This window comes from Hyla sarda, chromosome 5, assembly GCF_029499605.1.
Source record: "Hyla sarda isolate aHylSar1 chromosome 5, aHylSar1.hap1, whole genome shotgun sequence".
NCBI lineage: Eukaryota > Metazoa > Chordata > Amphibia > Anura > Hylidae > Hyla > Hyla sarda.
The window spans coordinates 341,931,245-341,950,945 of NC_079193.1; the positions used below are offsets into that span (position 1 = coordinate 341,931,245).

General features: G+C 39.0%; 1 protein-coding gene across 2 annotated transcripts in view; it reads left to right on the top strand.

Annotated features, from left to right (window-relative positions):
• Window positions 1-1,972: 1,972 nt before the first annotated feature.
• OXR1 (oxidation resistance 1) overlaps window positions 1,973-19,701 on the top strand; it is a 618,048-nt gene continuing 600,319 nt past the window's right edge. For both annotated transcript variants that reach the window (XM_056522574.1, XM_056522575.1), the window contains exon 1: window positions 1,973-2,196. In XM_056522574.1, the coding sequence (XP_056378549.1) occupies window positions 2,108-2,196 (89 nt within the window). In that variant the 5' untranslated portion in view covers window positions 1,973-2,107. The remainder of the gene's footprint in view (window positions 2,197-19,701) is intronic.

Sequence of the window (19,701 nt, forward strand, 5' to 3'; positions counted from 1 at the left end):
ACTATTAAAGTGTAAAAATAAAAGTAAAAAATTATTTTTTTTAAAGGAAAAAAAAAAAGTGAAAAACCAGCTCCACCAATAAAAACGTAAATTGTCCCATTTTCCTTATTTTACCCCCAAAAAGTGTTAAAAAAAATTTGATATACATGTTTGGTATACCCGCGTGCATAAATATCTGAACTATTAAAATAAAATGTTAATGATATCGTACGGTGAACGGCGTGAATGTAAAAAAAAAAGCCCCAAATATCTGCTTTTTTATAACATTTTATTCCAAAAAAAAAATTATATAAATGTATTAAAAGTTTTATATAAGCAAAAATGGTATCAATAAAAAGTTCAGATCACAGCACAAAAAATGAGCCCACATACCACTGCTTATACGGAAAAATTTTAAAGTTATAGGTCTTCAAAATAGGGGGATTTTAAAAGTACTTATTTGATTAAAAAATGTGCGATTTTTTTTAAGTGCAACAGTAATAGAAAAGTGTATAATCATGGGTATCATTTTAATCGTATTGACCCAAAGAATAAAGAACACATGTCATTTTTACCGTAAATTGTACAACGTGAAAATGAAACCTTCCAAAATTTGCTAAATTGCGGTTTTCTTTTTAATTTCCCACAAAAAAAGTAAATTTTATTTTAAAGTGAGTGATGGCGTTATAGCAGACAACTGGTCGCGCAAAAAACAAGCCCTCATACTAGACTGTGGATGAAAATATAAAAGAGTTATGATTTTTTGAAGGCGAGGAGGAAAAAACAAAAACGTAAAAATAAAATTGAGTCCATAAAGGGGTAGTCCAGTGGTGAAAAACGTATCCCCTATCCTAAGGATAGGGGATAAGTTTGAGATCGCGGGGGGTCCGACCGCTGGGGCCCCCTGCGATCTCTCTGTACGGGGCCCCGGCTCTCCGGCCAGATAGCGGATGTCGACCTCCGCACGATGCGGCGGCCGACACGCCCCCTCAATACATCGCTATGGCAGAGCCGGAGATTGCCGAAGGCAGCGCTTTGGCTCTGCCATAAAGTTGTATTGAGGGGGCGAGGGGGTCCCGTACAGGAGATCGCAGGGGGCCCCAGCGGTCGGACCCCCTGCGATCTCAAACTTATCCCCTATCCTTAGGATAGGGGATAAGTTGCTCGCCACTGGGTTCACCACTGGACTACTCCTTTAAGGCCCAGATAGGCTGATTCCTTAAGAGGTTAAGGCCAAGTTCACATGGCGGAATTTCCCAGCAGAATCTTACCATGCAGCGAGTCCTTTTGTTTTCAATGGAATTCTGCTACACGGTGAAACTGGCGGAATTCTTTCTGCAGAGGCCGGAATTGTGATTTTCGTGGCAGATGTTTCCTTCACAGAAATCCTAATTCCACCCACAGTAGAAAGAATTTAAAGAACTGCTAAATCCTTTGCCCGCTGTTTGCGAAAAGCATGCAAAACAAAAAATGTGCAACTATATCCCCAAATGTAAATAAGAGTCACTTGGCCATGATTGGAATGATATATTACTCAGCATTGCTTCTAGAAGAGAACATGGTGCCTAACGGAACAGCCATATGGCGACACAGTGTGCCTACTGGTATGCAATATGGATCTATAGGGAATTCTGCCATACCCAGTCTGTGCACTCGGCTGTATCGTGTATATCATCCTCCACAGCTAATGCCTGAAGGATGCAATGGGCCACAGAGCTGCCCAGCATGAACCTCATTATTCGACTGTAAAGCAGAAAATATTGCACCGCAAGCCGGTTATAAAAACAAACAAACAAACAAAACAACAGGCAGCTTACCGCATTTCTTAAATGAAATGCATCGCTGACCGTCCAGGTAGCCAAGAGGTTAACAGGCAGAACGCATACGATGTAATCAGGTCATCCGGGATACTCAAAGAAGCAGACAGGTTACTGTTTCTTTAAGCCCCAGCTGTTCCTTTTTGCAGGTGCTATTTTTAGAAGCACTCCATGGTAGAATCCAGATTACCCCTCCTTGCTGCAATAGTCTTGGTAGTTCCCAGTCTGAGAAGGTCAGAAAAACTGAGCATGTCTAGATGGTGTGCACTGTGGAGCCAGGATGCACTTGCTGATGATACAATAAACATCCAATGCAAAAGTCCTTGAGCGAGCTGTCAATGTGCATTGCTGAACAGGCTGGGACTGTGTGTGAGAGACATTACCTTCTGCTTCCTAACCAGTAAGTTCCCTCTTATTATTGTAAATTCATGGTGATGCTGCAGATACACAGAGCCAGGTAGTGTATGGGACAGCTGCAATGTACAGTGCTGGGGAGCTGTCCAGTCCCTGGTGCTGATGTATCAGGCTCTGTGTACAATGTATCATCTCTAGTATTCTCTGTTTACAAACACTTTGAGCTTGTTTACATTTCAGTTTTTACAATGTATCCAGTTTATCAAAAGCTGAATATATATATATATATATATATATATATATATATATATATATATATATATATATATATATCAGCTGCAATGTACAGCAATGAGGAGCTGTCCAGTCCCCTGGTGCTGATGTATCAGGTTCTGTGTACAATGTATCATCTATAGCAGTGTTTCACAACCAGTGGGCCTCCAGCTGTTGCAAAACTACAACTCCCAGCATGCCCGGACAGCCAACGGCTGTCCGGGCAAGCTGGGAGATGTAGTTTTGCAACAGCTGGAGGCACCCTGGTTGGGAAACACTGATCTATAGTATGATGTGTTTACAAACACTTGCTACAATAGATTTGCTGCACTTTGTGCTTGTTTACATTTCAGTTTTTGTAATGTATCCAGTTTGTCAAAAGCTGTATATATATATATATATATATATATATATATATATATATATATAATCAGCTGCAATGTATAGCACTGAGGAGCTGTCTGTTCTGTGTACAATGTATCATCTATAGCTTTGTTTCACAACCAGTGTGCCTTCAGCTGTTGCAAAACTACAACTCCCAGCATGCTCGGACAGCCTGGGAGTTGTGTACAATGTATCATCTATAGCTGTGTTTCACAACCAGTGTGCCTCCAGCTGTTGCAAAACTACAACTCCCAGCATGCCCCGGGCAAGCTGGGAGTTGCAGTTGTGCAACAGCTGGAGGCACCCTGGTTGGGAAACACTGATCTGTAGTATGCTCTGTTCACAAACACTTGCTACAATAGATCTGCTGAACTTTGAGCTTGTTTACATTTCAGTTTTTGTAATGTATCCAGTTTGTCAAAAGCTGCATATATATATATATATATATATATATATATATATATATATATATATATATCAGCTGCAATGTACAATACTGAGGAGCTGTCCAGTCCCTGGTGCTGATGTATCAGGTTCTGTGTACAATGTATCATCTACAGCAGTGTTTCCTAACCGGTGTGCCTCCAGTTGTTGCAAAACTACATCTCCCAGCATGTCGGCTATCCGGACATGCTGGTAGTTCTAATTTTGCAACAGCTGGAGGCACACCGGTTGCTTAACATTGATCTATAGTATTATCTGTTTACAAACACTTGCTACAATAGATCTGCTGCACTTTGTGCTTTTGTACCTTTCAGTTTTTATACTGTATCCAGTTTGTTATAAGCTGTGTATATATATATATATAATCTGCAATGACAACAAGCACAACACAACAATAACAACAACAACAAGCAGCAGCAGGACAGGGATGATCCTAATGCACAGGGCTGAGGGCGCCCATTGTACAGTGCAAGAGATCAATTGTCTCCTAGATAAGAGTCACTTTTATTGTGCTTATTCACATTCAGATCAGGCTACTGAAATATGTATATGTGCTGAGATGAACTACGCCGGTGCCATCGTCCTGTGCCCATTATCTGGATACCAGTCTGGTAGAAGGTGCTGGTGCAGAATATACAACTGGCAGGAGAATGCATGCTGTGCCAGGGGGAGGGAAGGAGGACTAGTAAACACAGAATGTCCCCTCCCTGTGTTGGCGGGAAAAGACCAGCAAATGCTACAAAGCAATAATAATAATACGCCCACAGTGTTGGCTGCGGATTTGTTTCTTTCTTAGCCATAGGATATGGTGCCATTACAGTTTGTATTGGGGAGGGGGGGGGGGGGGGGGGGGGGGGTTGAAAACTTATTATCAGCATATAATTCAGAAAGATGTAACAAAGCTAAACTTTGCTATTGGGGTCATGATAATACAACAAGGTAATATCTGTTGTTGTTGAATAGAACTTTAGGTCATTATACTACATCACTGTTTCCCAACCAGCGTGCCTCCAGCTGTTGCAAAACTACAACTCCCAGCAGGATTACAGTCTTACCATCACTGGCTGTATATTTAGCCTCCTGATCCTGCTCCATATTCTAACGTCACTATGTAATAGAGGTGACACCAGTGTTTCCTAACCAGGATGCCTCCAGCTGTTGCAAAACTACAACTCCCAGCAGGATTACAGTCTTACCATCACTGGCTGTATATTTAGCCTCCTGATCCTGCTCCATATTCTAACGTCACTATGTAATAGAGGTGACACCAGTGTTTCCTAACCAGGATGCCTCCAGCTGTTGCAAAACTACAACTCCCAGCAGGATTACAGTCTTGCCATCACTGGCTGTATATTTAGCCTCCTGATTCTGCTCCATATTCTAACATCACTATGTAATAGAGGTGACACCAGTGTTTCCTAACCAGGATGCCTCCAGCTGTTGCAAAACTACAACTCCCAGCATGCCCGGACAGCCTTCGGCTCTCCAGGCATGCTGGGAGTTGTAGTTTTGCAACAGCTGAAGGCACCGGAGTTAGGAAACACCGTACTGCATTACCACAGCTGAGAGAGTTGGCAAAAAGGATGAAGATCCAAAAAATAGGAAGTGTCAGCCCTGCTCCATATGAATGGTGGGGGTCAACAATATTTATAAATATTGGGGGTAGAAGTAGTCTTCAAAAAAAAAATGTTGGTAACTTAAAAAAAAAAAATAAAATATGTTGGGAACTAATTGTAAAAGCCCCTTCACCCCTTTTCATTGATAACTGGATTCTACATAAATGTGTGTTAGCGCTTGCACGTAAATGTAGCAGAGCTGTTTTAGTCATGAGCAGGTGTTAGCTATGCATACAGAAAAGAATAGTCACGTCTAGCTGAGAAGATTATTGATGTTTTTGAGACAGTCCAGGTCTGTTCCTTTAGGTGTAGCAGAGATGAGATTGTCATTTGGCCCAGCTTTAGCACAATGGAAAGCTACTTTATTATCTCAATGGACATGTGATGCAAACCGAAAAAAGTTGCATGGTGACAAAGGGAGCTTTTCACTAAATATGTATTGACTATATTCTGTATTATATTGCTAGTGCAAGAAAAAAAAATTCTTACAAATATTGTAATAACAATAACTGTATTCAGTATAATAATAATAATAATAATAATAATAATAAAATTATAATTATTATTACTACTACTACATTTGACATATTATGGATTTCCCTAACCTAATACCATCATCTCTAATTGAATTTTTCCATATAAAGTTACATAATTCTATAGATGTGGCAGAGTTAAATGGGTTGTCTCATCACAAACAGACACTTTTCAAAATGTAGCTGGCTAGTTGACCACCCTGAGCACCACTCCTGGATGCCTTGACAAACAGCTGCAGCCACTTGTACAGAGTGATTCCCCCCCCCCTGCCCCCGTCCCCGTCCCCGTCTTAAATGCCCATTTGCCCTTATAAGGTGCACTACATGGACTGGGCCTGTCTTCATGATGCAACCTCTTTAGATTAGTAATTTGGCAAAACTCTGTGTGATATCAATATGAAGCCATCACCCAACACCATCATCTAGATTCACATTACAGTAAAAGGGGAAAACTCAGCTCTGCTATATCTGTGTAACAGCCTGATCACTGCATGTATGGGAAGAGTTTTTTCCACAGTCAGTATCATCCAGTCTGACCTGCACTGTTCCTGCCTTGTGAATGCTTCCATCAGAATAGTTACAGTTTTATCTATCTATCTATCTATCTATCTATCTATCTCTTATCTATCTATCTATCTAAGTCCAAATATGAACAGCACATCAAGATAAATAGGTAATTTTGAACGGGGTGCAAGCATACTTGGAGCCTCGGTCGCCGGTTCCTTTATCCATAAAATACAAATGGATGCAGCACACCACAGCTTGAAAATCACGGTGCAAGGTTTATTCCATAGTGTATTCCAATAGACAACGTTTCACCAGCCTCACGCTGGCTTTTTTGAAAAGCCAGCGTGAGGCTGGTGAAACGTTGTCTATTGGAATACACTATGAAATAGACCTTGCACCGTGATTTTCAAGCTGTGGTGTGCTGCATCCATTTGTATTTTATCTATCTATCTATCTCATATCTATCTATCTCTCATATCTATCTATCTCATATTTATCTATCTATCTCATATATATCTCATATCTATCTATCTCATATCTATCTATCTATCTATCTGTCTCATATCTATCCATCTATCTATATGATATCTATCTCATATCTATCTCATATGTATCTTTCTATCTCATATCTATCTATCTCATATCTATCCATCTATCTATCTATCTATCTATCTCATATCTATATATCTATTTATCTCATATCTATCTATCTATCGATCTCTTATCTATCTATCTATCTATCTATCTATCTCATATCTATCTATCTATCTTTCTATCTCATATCTATCTATCTCATATCTATCTATCTATCTCATATCTATCTATCTATCTCATATCTATCTATCTACTTCTGACTCTAGTGTTACTAAGCAGCTTTTGCAGATACATGTTGGTCACTTCATTTGCCATTGTTTTCTGATATAATGAGGCAGATTTGTCTCCTCTTAGCCACTTGTCAGTATTTATCATGTCATCTTACAATCTGATGGGCATTGAAGTTTGTTATTGTTGGGATATGAATATAGATATTTTATTGGCAGCTTTTCTAATTGTGTTTGTCATCCTATATGAGAAAAACAAAGGAGGATTTATTTTATTTATTTCTTTTTTGCACAGCAAAATGGTGACATCTCTAAAGAAAATAAAAAACCTAATCATTGTTTTTCTAATATCTCTGCAATTATCTCTAGGTTCATCCCGATGCTCCCATATATTAGCTGCTTAATATACTGTATGTTTTGTTATTTTACTCTGGTTGAGGCGTCCATGTTATCCTAAAGTTGGCTGCATGAATCATATGTAATGAACAGTGTTGCTCGCGAATATTCGCAATTCGAATATTATTCGCGAATATCGCATATTCGCGAATTCGCGAATTTCGCGAATATAGCGCTATATATTCGTAATTACGAATATTCGTTTTTTTTTTTTTATTATTATTTTTTTCTTCACAGTACACATCACAGTGATCATCCCTTTCTGCTTCCAGCTTGTGTGGTGTAAAGAAGGCTCTAATACTACTGTGTGAGACTGGCGTGCGACACTACCGTGTGAGACTGGCGTGCGAAAATTCGCATATACGAAAATTAGCATATGCTAATTTTCGCATATGCGAATTTCCGAGTATGCTAATTTTCTATATGTTAATTTTCCTATACGCGAATTTACGCATATGCGAAAATAAAACGAGAATATAACGAATATGCGAATATTCGCGAATATATGACGAATATCCGTCCATATATTCGCGAATATTCGCGAATTCGAATATGGCCTATGCCGCTCAACACTAGTAATGAAGAACATCCCATTCATCAGTCAGATGTCCTATATATTTAATGTGCTTATTGCGTTCTGCATGTGCAATATTATTTATAGTAGTAGTGCATATTTACAAATATCTATTTATTTCATATCTATCTATCTCATATCTATCTATCTATCTATCACATATCTATCTCTTTCCATCCTTTATACAGGCTAGGTACACTGCTTACCCTGTGGGTCAGGGACAGTTGTATTAATACTAGGCACTGGATTTATTTTGACAAAGTCTTATTTCCCCACCTCATGTCCCCATTGGGTGTACAAACATGTTGGGAGCCCCATTTATAATTTATATCTACAGTAGTGCCTGGGGCAGCAGCCTCTGTAAATATAGCTCTCTATACGTCTATTCTCTTGTACTGCTGTGGGGCAGACTGCTGAGTAAGCTTTATTGTAATAATATGTCAGACCAACAACAGCTTAGAAATGTACTGTGCAAGAAACTTGCTACTGCTTTTTTTTCATTATACAAACATAATGGTGTTTTTATTTTTTTGTGTTTATCCCATAAAAACAAAAAATCTCACCTACAGTATTCCGGTTTTTACTCATGGACTAAAGCACACAGGATAGGCTGGCATTTCCTATTTTCTGCAGACTACTTGTCAGCTTTACTGTGTAGCTTGGGGCAGTTCTCTTGGTATTTTCAGGAGGAGACTGTAATCCATCATATTCTTAGGACTGTGTTAGTTTTTAAAATATTTTTCTGGTTGGATAATCCCTGTTGTTGTCCTTATTAGGAAATAGTATATGAATATACCCAATGTGTCCCTACTTATGTTTCATAACCTAGAGTCACTCTGTAAGGCTGAAATCACTCATGAAATAAATGGACATTTTTAAGACCATCTTAAATAGATCTTGTGAATAACATGTACCCTATGGGAATAAACGTGAATTGCATAGGAGAGGATCAATCTGGGTAACCAAACAGTTAGGGGTGTAAAAAATGATAAAATAAAAGGTAGTTGGGAGGTGTTAAACATTATAAGAAAAATACATTTTGTAAAAGAGAAAAAAAATTGCAAAAACTGCAGCAGAGAGAAACATTGCCATAGAAAAATGTTGGCCCCCTAAGAAATATTTAGGGTGTAATGGTGGAGGAGGAGGAGGAAAAGACCAATCAACTAAATTCTCTACTGTATTTAGAGAGTAAAATCCAATGTCAGATATCGTGAGAAAGGAGAATGTAAATTTTTCAGTGAATTCTCACCTGTTTAACCCAACAAGAAGTGCAGTGCTGCCTCATTTACATTAAAACACACAAATCACCGGCCCTAAATGCCATCCATCCCAAAGTTTTCCACGCAGGTTTTAAATCGACTGGTGCCAGAAAGTTAAATAGATTTGTAAATTACTTCTATTTAAAAATCTTAATCCTTCCAGTATTTATCAGCTGCTGTATGCTCCACAGGAAGTTCTTGTCTTTTTGAATTTCCTTTCTGTCTGACCACAGTGCTCTCTGTTGACACCTCTGTCCATGTCAGGAACTGTCCAGAGAAGGAACAATTTCCCATAGCAAACCTCTCCTGCTCTGGACAGTTCCTGACATGGACAGAGGTGTCAGCAGAGAGCAATGTGGTCAGACAGAAAGGAAATTCAAGAAGAAAATAACTTCCTGTGGAGCATACAGCAGCTGGTAAGTACTGGAAGGATTAAGAGTTTTAAATCAAAGTAATTTACAAATCTGTTTAACTTTCTGTTGATTTAAAACAAAAAATTTCTAGCGGAGTACCCTTTTTAACCCCTTAAGGACCAAGCCAATTTTAGCTTAAAGGGGTACTCTGCCCCTTGACATCTTATCCTCTATCCAGAGGATAGGGGATAAGATGTTTGATTGCGGGGGTCCCGCTGCTGGGGACCCCCGCAATCTTTCTTGCAGCACCCCCGTTCACCAGCTGCATGGAGCTGATGACGAGCGATACAGAGGGCCGGAGTGTCGTGACATCATGGCCCCGCCCCTTGTGATGTCACGCTCTGCCCCCTCAATGCCAGCCTATGGGAGGGGGTGTGGCTGCATTTTCCTTTTCGCCTTCTAAAAATCATAACTCTTTTATATTTTCATCCACAGACCCATATGAAGGCTTGTTTTTTGCGTGACCAATTTTACTTTGTAATGACATCACTCATTTTACCATAAAATTGGAAATTGAAAAGAAAAACACAATTTAGGAAGGCTTTATTTTCAAGCTGTACACTTTACGGTGAAAATGACATGTTTTCTTTATTTTGTGGGTCAATACGATTAAAATGATACCCATGTTATATGCTTTTCTTTAATTGTTCCGCTTTAAAAAAATCTCAAACTATTTTAACAAAATTAGTATGTTTAAAACTGCCCTATTTTGGCCACCTATAACTTTCTAATTTTTCCGTTTACAAGGCGGTGTGAGGGCTCATTTTTTGCGCTATGATCCGTAGTTTTTATCGGTACTTGCTTATATTTAACTTTTTAATCATTTTTTATAAAAAAAAAATTATGAAATAAATGTGACAAAAAGGCAGCAATTTTGATAGGTCAGACATTTACGCACGTGGCGAGACCTAATATGTATTTTTTTAGTTTTTTATGCTTTTTAGGGGTAAAATGGTAAAAAGGGATGATTTACATTTTTTGTTGTGGGAGGGGATTTTTCAAGTTTTTAAACCTTTTTTAAACCTTCTTTTACTTTTATTTTATTTTTTTACACTTTTTATGTCCCCCATAGGGGACTATTTATAGCAATCATTTGATTGCTAATACTGTTCAGTACTATGTATAGGTGCCAATATTTAAAAAGGAGTAAAAAATGGATCCTGTAAGTTTAAAGGAAAACAGTCACCCGCTCACCTGCACTATAACCCGATATACCTGGTTATAGTGCAGATGAACAGGAGACCGATGCCGGGTCTCGGACTGCTATACCTACCTGCAGTCCAGAGCCCCGATCCTTCAAAGGTCCTCCTCTTTCAGCACTGACTTGCGCTTTGAGGTAGGCCCACCGGCTAGATTTAAATATTCATAAGCGCCGGTCACGTGAGTGCTCAGTAGGCACAAGCGATCACGTGACCGGCACTTGTGAATATTTAAATCCAGCCCGCTGGCCCGCCTCGAAGCGTAAGTCAGCGCTGGAAGAGGGGGACCTTTGGAGGATCGGTGCTCTGGATTGCAGGTAGGTATAGCAGTCCAAGACCCAACATCGGTCTCCTGTTCATCTGCACTATAACCCGGTGTATCGGGTTATAGTGCAGGTGAGTGGGTGACCGTTTTCATTTAACATCTGTAGTGGGTTAGATTTTTGAGGGTTTTCTGAGAGAGGCTATTCTGGAGAATCTTAATGAAAATATCCTTCTAAAACAGTGCCAACATGGGTTTATTTGGGATCGGTCCTGTCAGACTAATCTGATCAGCTTCTATGAGGAGGTCAGTTATAGATTGGACCGAAGTGAAGCTGTGGATGTCAGAACTTTTCAAAAGTGTTTGATATAGTGCCACATAAAAGGTTAGTACATAAAATGAGGATGCTGGGACTGGGGGAGGACATATGTAAATGAGTTAACAACTGGCTCAGTGACATGAAGCAGAGGGTGGGGATCAATGGAACTTACTCTGGTTGGGTGACAGTTACCAGTGGGGACCACAGGGGATTACAGAGGGATTACAGAGTAGAATTGTAATATTTGTTTTCTTTTGTCTTGCCGGTAACCATGACAAGGGGGCATCCTCTACGTCTATAACAAAGAAGGTTTCACCATCATCACAGACAGAGATTCTTTACTGTAAGAGCAGTGAGACTATGGAACTCTCTGCCACATGGTGTTGTGATGTCTGACTCAATAAACACGTTCAGTGGGGGATGGATGTTTTTCTGGAAAATATAATATTACAGGTTACGAATACTAAACTTACGTGGATAGAATGTTGATCCAGGGATTTATTCTGATGCCATATTGGAATCGGGGAGGAATTTTTTTCTTTTTCATGGGGCAATTGGCATCAGCCTTACGGGAGGAATTTGACTTTTTCTGGATCAACACAGTACGGTTCTAGGTTAAAATTTATGGACCCTCTTGTCTTTTTTTCAACCTTATGTAACTATTGTATCTATCTTTGTATTCCACCCCCCCCCCTTTTTTTTCTCTTGAATATGTTCATTGTACATGCCTTTACAAAGAGTATATACACGTTTATCTACCCTTTTATTCAGAATCTGGTATCTGGTCATTAGATTGTAATACATCCCTGCCCCCACTATTAGATATACTTGTTTCCCTGTTTCTTTTGGATCCGTTTTCTGTATTTTTTTTAATGGATAATTCTTTTAGAAATGAATGGAGCGGTGACAATTTGCTGCATCATCAGATCTGATTGTGAGGAGTTTGCACATACACATTGTTAATTTATATGCAGATAAAAGCTCAGTTATCAAAGATACATTGGAATAAGCTGATGATGAAAACATCATATCATTTGCTTCCCTTTATTGATCATCAGTAAAACATTTACCCTTCTTATATTTACAGCATATACTTAATACCTTTATGAGAAAAAAAATTCTTTACCTATTATAGACAGATTGTGGATTATTGCACAGCACTTTAATGGTGTACTCCACTGGCCAGCTTTCGGAACATTTGGCTTGGAACGCTTTGTGCACTGCGGGGGTTGGCCCCTCACGTCACACCCCCTCAATGCAAGCTTCTCCCATAGACTTGCATTGGGGGGGCGTGGGATGAAATATCAGGGTGTGTGGCCGACCCCCGCAGCACTCACACACAATGTTTTAAACTATGTGTTCCAAATGCTGTCCAGTGGAGTACCCCTTTAAAAAAACAACCTCTCCACCCTACTTATTGTAGTCGTTGACAAGACTTGCACTGATAATAAAATACACGTCACGAAAAGTCATACCAACTTGCCAATTTGGTAGGACTGACCAAATATCTACTGCTTATTGTGCTTCCCAACTCTTATCCAACAGATGACATCGTGGGAAAAAAAGATTTGGCATTTTAATATCCAATTTTTTTGTCATATGTTTTAAAGGGGTTAGGCACAAAAAATTTAAGGGGTATTCCAGGATTTTTTTTTTATTTGACTATGCTACAGGGGCTGTAAAGTTAGTGCAGTTCATAATATAGTGTCTGTACCTGTATGTGAGGGTTTTCTCCCAATTCTTCTGTGATTTTCACCCCAATATTTATATACAAAATGACTGTTGTCTAAGATTTTTCCCAGCTTGCAATGTGGCTGAGACCTGACTCACTACTCAGCTGACGACAGGGAGCCTGACTGCTTCAATGGGTGGAGGAATCGCTTGGTGGGAGAGAGATCAATCTGCAACTAATGCAACAGCTGTAGGCACCCTGATTGAAAACCACAGGTCTTTTGAATGGATGCAGCTTATTTATGTTTCAATGGGTGAGGTGGCTGATGTGTGGGAGGGAAGAAAATTGAATTGTGGGATTTGTAGTAAAAAAAAAGAAAAGTCAAACAGGAAATACAAGTTCACAAAAAGCTAGCCACAGTGTTATGGTAATCTCACAGCATAGCCATTTAGCCCCAAGACAAGTGTAGATCCTTCCTAAGCATGTCCATTACTGTCTGCCAGGTACGTACTAAAATCACCTTATGGTGGAGAACCCTTTTAAATGCTTTTCCTTACTCACAAGATAGGGGATATGTTGCTGATTGTTGGGGCGAGACTTGGGACCTCTACTGATGACAAGAATAAATGTCCCCTGAGTGAATAGAGCAACAGCAAGCATGCTCAGCCATCATTCCATTTATTCTCTGTCAAACTCCGACAGTGTGCTTCATCAGGCATAAGATACAAGACAAAGTTCTGCAAATATAAAGAGCAAATATAGAAGCATTTCTGGGTTACCATGCATAATAAAGTACATAAAAAAACAATTATTAAAACAGAGAAATAGCATATACCAAATATTCCATAAAAAGTGTACAGAAACTAATAAAAGGATGTTACGTTACTTGATCAATATACTATATATATATATATATATATATATATATATATATATATATATACAGTACAGACCAAAAGTTTGGACACACCTTCTCATTCAGAGTTTTCTTTATTTTCATGACTATGAAAATTGTAGATTCACACTGAAGGCATCAAAACTATGAATTAACACATGTGGAATTATATACATAACAAAAAAAGTGTGAAACAACTGAAAATATGTCATATTCTAGGTTCTTCAAAGTAGCCACCTTTTCACTGATTTCACTTCACAGGTGTGCTGGTGTGGAGAAGGAGGTGTGATGGTGTGGGGGTGCTTTGCTGGTGACTCTGTTGGGGATTTATTCAAAATTTAAGGCATACTGAACCAACATGTTATGTATATAATTCCGCATGTGTTAATTCATAGTTTTGATGCCTTCAGTTTGAATCTACAATTTTCATAGTCATGAAAATAAAGAAAACTCTTTGAATGAGAAGGTGTGTCCAAACTTTTGGTCTGTACTGTGTATATATATATATATATATATATATATATATATATAATGAAAAATATATATACCATACTTATCGGGGTATAACACGCACCCTCATTTTTCCAAGGAAATTTGGGTAAAAAAGTTTTTTTACTCAAATATCCTTGTTAAGATGAGAGTGCATGTGCATGTGTGTCTATCCCTATAAATCTTTCTGGCCCTGCAAAAGCTGCTGCAGTTCAATCATTTAATGCGGCTTCTTAAAATCATGTAACTGCCGCCACCCGATTCCCATGTCCCTCCCCATTCCCAGCTTTCATATTTACCTGTTGGCATGCTCCTGCAGGCTCCGGCGGCATCCTGCGCTGTCGCTGTGCACTGACGAGTGACATCGCGTTAAGGACGTCACTGGTCAGTGCGCAGCGCACAGCGACAGCTCAGGATGTTGCTGGAGCCTGCAGGAGCATGCCAACAGGTAAATATGAAAGCTGGGAATGGGGAGGGAATTGGGCGGCATTGGCGGCGGCGGCCACTTTAAATCTTTGAACCGCAGTGGCTTCTGTGTGGCCAGAAAGAGTTTTTTGGCGTTTAACATACAGATAGACATTTAGCTTAACATTTTTTCTTAAAAAATGCATGTTATACGTCGATAAATACAGTGTGTGTGTGTGTATATGTATATATATATATATATATATATATATATATATATATATATATATACACACAGTGGGGTAAAAAAGTATTTAGTCAGCCACCAATTGTGCAAGTTCTCCCACTTAAAAAGATGAGAGAGGCCTGTAATTTTTATCATAGTTATACCTCAACTATGAGAGACATAATGAGAAAAAAAATCTATAAAATCACTTTGTCTGATTTTTAAAGAATTTATTTGCAGATTATGGTGGAAGAAGTATTTGGTCAATAACAAAAGTTAATCTTAAAGGGGTATTCCAGGCAAAAACTTTTTTTTTATATATCAACTGGCTCCGGAAAGTTAAACAGATTTGTAAATTACTTCTATTAAAAAATCTTAATCCTTCCAATAGTTATTAGCTTCTGAAGTTGAGTTGTTGTTTTCTGTCTAACTGCTCAATGATGACTCACGTCCCGGGAGCTGTGCAGTTTCTATGGGGAAATTTTCCCATCATGCACAGCTCCCAGGACGTGACATCATCATAGAGCAGTTAGACAGAAAACTTAAGAAGCTAATAACTATTGGAAGGATTAAGATTTTTTAACAGAAGAAATTTACAAATCTTATATGAAAAGAAAATAGATAACCAATCCTTCTAGGATTTTACTATGTAAAGTCCTAGAAGGATTGGTTATATATTTTCTTTTCATATACTATTTATTCCCGGCCGTTGGGGTTTCGGCATATAACCAACTATATCCTCGGATTTTTGATTTGTGAGCTGCACACATTTTTTCCATTAATTTACAAATCTGTTTAACTTTCTGGAGCCAGTTGATATATATAAAAAAAAGTTTTAACCTGGAATACCCCTTTAATACTTTGTTATATACCCTTTGTTGGCAATAACAGAGGTCAAACGTTTTCTGTAAGTCTTCACAAGGTTTTCACACACTGTTTCTGGTATTTTGGCCCATTCCTCCATGCAGAACTCCTCTAGAGCAGTGATGTGTGGGGGCTGTCGCTGAGGAACACAGACTTTTAACTCCCTCCAAAGGTTTTCTATGGGGTTTTGATCTGGAGACTGGCTAGGCCTCTCCAGGGCCTTGAAATGCTTCTTATGAAGCGACTCCTTTGTTGCTTGGGCGGTGTGTTTGGGATCATTGTCATGCTGAAAGACCCAGCCACGTTTCATCTTCAATGCCCTTGCTGATGGAAGGAGGTTTTCACTAAAATCTCACAATACATAGCCCCATTCATTCTTTCCTTTCCACGGATCAGTCGTCCAGATCCCTTTACTGAAAAACAGCCCCAAAGCATGATGTTTCCACCCCCATTATATACAGTAGGTATGGTGTTCTTTGGGTGTAACTCAGCATTCTTTCTCCTCCAAACATGTCAAGTTGAATTTTTACCAAAAAGTTCTACATTGGTTTCATCTGACCATATGACATTCTCCCAATACTCTTCTGGATCATCCAAATGCTCTGTAGCAAACTTCAGACAGGCCCGGACATGTACTGGCTTAAGCAGGGGGACATGTCTGGCACTGCAGGATTTGAGTCCCCGGTGGCGTAGTGTGTTACCGATGGTAGCCTTTGTTACTTTGGTCGCAGCTCTCTGCAGTTCATTCACTAGGTACCCCCGTGTTGTTCTGGAATTTTTGCTCACCTTTCTTGTGATCATTTTGACACCACAGGGTGAGATCTTGTGTGGGGCTCCAGATCAAGGGAAATTATCAGTGGTCTTGTATGTCTTCCATTTTCTAATAATTGCTCCCACAGTTGATTTCTTCACACCAAGCTGCTTGCCTATTGCATATTCAGTCTTCCCAGCCTGGTGCAGGTCTACAATTTTGTTTCTGGTGTCCTTTGACAGTTCTTTGGTCTTGGCCATAGTGGAGTTTGGAGTGTGACTGTTTGAGGTTGTGGACAGGTGTCTTTTATACTGATAAGAAGTTCAAACAGGTGTCATTGATACAGGTAACGAGCGGAGACTCTTAAAGAAGAAGTTACAGGTCTGTGAGAGCCAGAAATCTTGCTTGTTTGTAGGTGACCAAATACTTATTTTCCACCATAATTTGCAAATAAATTCTTTAAAAATCAGACAATGTGATATTATGGATTTTTTTTTTCATTATGTCTCTCTTAGTTGAGGTATACCTATGATCAAAATTACAGGCCTCTCTAATTTTTTCATTCAAGTGGGAGAACTTGCACAATTGGTGGCTGACAGAAAACTTTTTTGCCCCACTGTATATATATATATATATATATATATATATATATATATATATATATATGACTTCTATCACGCCACTGTGAAGTCATGACAATCTTTTCAAAGAATAGGAAATAGTCACAATATTACAATCCTCCTCCTTTTGTGGTGTTGGCCTGCACCTTGTTCAGTTGCAGTTTTAACTTGTTTTGCACTAAATCACATCAAAAACACAAATTTTTTTTTACTGCAACTCTGCAAAAATCACAGTAAAGTCAGCATAGAGCCCCATGAGATAATGGGCGCTCAAGGAGTTCCAATGGATATTCTAGCACTGGGGCAAAGATGTTTAAGAGGACACAGTCTTAGATTTACTTTTCCTTGACTCATGGAATATCAAGGTTTAGGTTCTTCCTGTATGAGATGCAGTAAATGGGCTCAATACTCCTTCTACATCTTGTTCTCAGAATAGGTGTCCCTGTAAGTGCACAAATGTCTAAAATAGGAATCTACCTGAGTCCTTACAGATCCCGAGGGGAGATGTGTGTTTGTATATGGCTTTATTAACTCTGCACCATATGTTATTATGGATATGTATACCCTGCCTCCTGCCAATATGGCAGTATTACAGCAAACCGTCATATTCACAGCCAACTATCCCAAAGTCAAATGGAAGGCAGATTGCAATATGTTATTGGACCTGGCTCTAGTCAAGTTTTCTTCCCCTGGGGCATCTGTGCCTGACCCACCCTTGCAATCTGCACTATGTTGGATGCTGGCTGAGGTTTACTTGGATCTCAGCTTTGGCCTTTGACTTAATTTTGGCAAAACCTTGTTTAGTATTAGGTAAATTCCTTTTTTTATTTCCTGTTTTATTTAAAGAGAACCTCTCACGATCTTGTTAAATTTTATAATCCTCCCAGTTCACTGACCCCATCATAATAAACCACCCCCTGCCTTTATTTTTATTATTGTTTAGTTTTCTGCCTTGATATTGCTCTGTATTTTCTGCCCAGTCTCTGTCAGATTCACAGACTGGGAAGGAGCGTTCCCCAGCAGGTGTGACATCATCTGAAGCCATACAGGGGAGAACTTCCTCCCTCACTCTGCTACACACAGTCCAGAGCAGTTCAGTGTGAGATGAGCTATGATTGGCTAAGGCTGCACCCCCCCCCCCCCTCAGCACTCCATACTGCATTTCCTGATTTTGGACTTCTGCCAGGCCAGCAGGGGTCCAAAGTCTGTGCAAGAGATGGGGGAAATGTGCTCTGGACAAGTAGGGAGACACATAGTGGCAGCTTTTTTTAAACACAAATAGATCATAGAAAACTTCATTTCTTTTAAACAAAGTATATTAGAAAGATGTTTTATTTATCATAAGGAGTGCAATAGCAAAAAAATGTTTTAATGGGAGTGCCCATTTAACTGGTATCTGTTTTATGCTTACATTTACTAAGGGCCATGCCACAAATTTTGTTCTGAGCTGCAGAACCAGGGGTGTCTGCTATCCCCACCATGTTAGCTATAGAGAAATCAATGTTACAACAATACATTGATACTAATAGTATCCATATTTGGAATACAGTGGTCCCAAGTTACAATATTAATCGGTTCTAGGATGACCATTGTATATTGAAACCATTGTATGTTGAGCCTGTAACAAATCTGTATAACTTTTGGCACCAGTTAATTTCAAACCATTATTTTTCCTCCAGAGTAGCCCTTTAAGTGATAGTAGATAGATGTTATCAAGTGCCTTGTAGGTGGTAATTTCCTGATGGAAGGAAGAATATTGTGATTGACACTTTTGGTGTTTGTTAATGGCAGTCGTGTTATTCCTTATTTATATATCGGACTTTGACATAAATTGGGATTGTTAGGTACCTATTGATTATCCGTCATTTTCGTGAATAGACTCCAAACCTCATCTCCTTCAATTTCTAGTTAGCTCCAAGTCAGATCTTTCCAAGTTATTTTTATCTGATTTCACCTGAGTTTCACGCTGTTCTTTCAACACAAACAATGACAGGAGGTTTAAAAACTGTTTCCTTTTTTCCCTGCAATGCAAATGCCTTCAATTCTTGTAGAAACAATCCACAGGAACGTAGATTTATGCATGCTGACACCTCTGTCCATGTCAGGAACTGTCCAGAGCAGGAGAGGTTTGCTATGGGGATTTGCTTCTACTCTTCACAGTTCCCAAAATAGACAGAGGTGTCAGCAGAGAGCACTGTGGTCAGACAGAAAGGAGATTCAAAAAGAAAAGAACTTCCTGTGGAGTATACAGCAGCTGATAAGTAGTGGAAGGGATAAGATTTTTAAATAGAAGTGCTTTACAAATCTGTTTAACTTTCTGGCACCAGTTGATTAAAAAAAATGTTTTCCAGAATACTTTTACTGATATTATTAGAAATGTCTCAAACCCATGTGTGCCTCAAAGATGCAGTTAAAGAAGCACTCCAAAAATTATATTTTTTTCCTTACGTATTGGCTATTATTAGAGAATAATGTAGAGGTTATTATGTACTCCTTGTGCATACCTGTTGTAGCTGATGTGGCAGGCATGGGAGAGGCTCAATGTTGAATGTAAATCCATCATAGAATTAGTTTTGAAATGCTGTCTTATGAATCCTCTGGCTGAGAGTGTGGCATTTGATTACTGCAA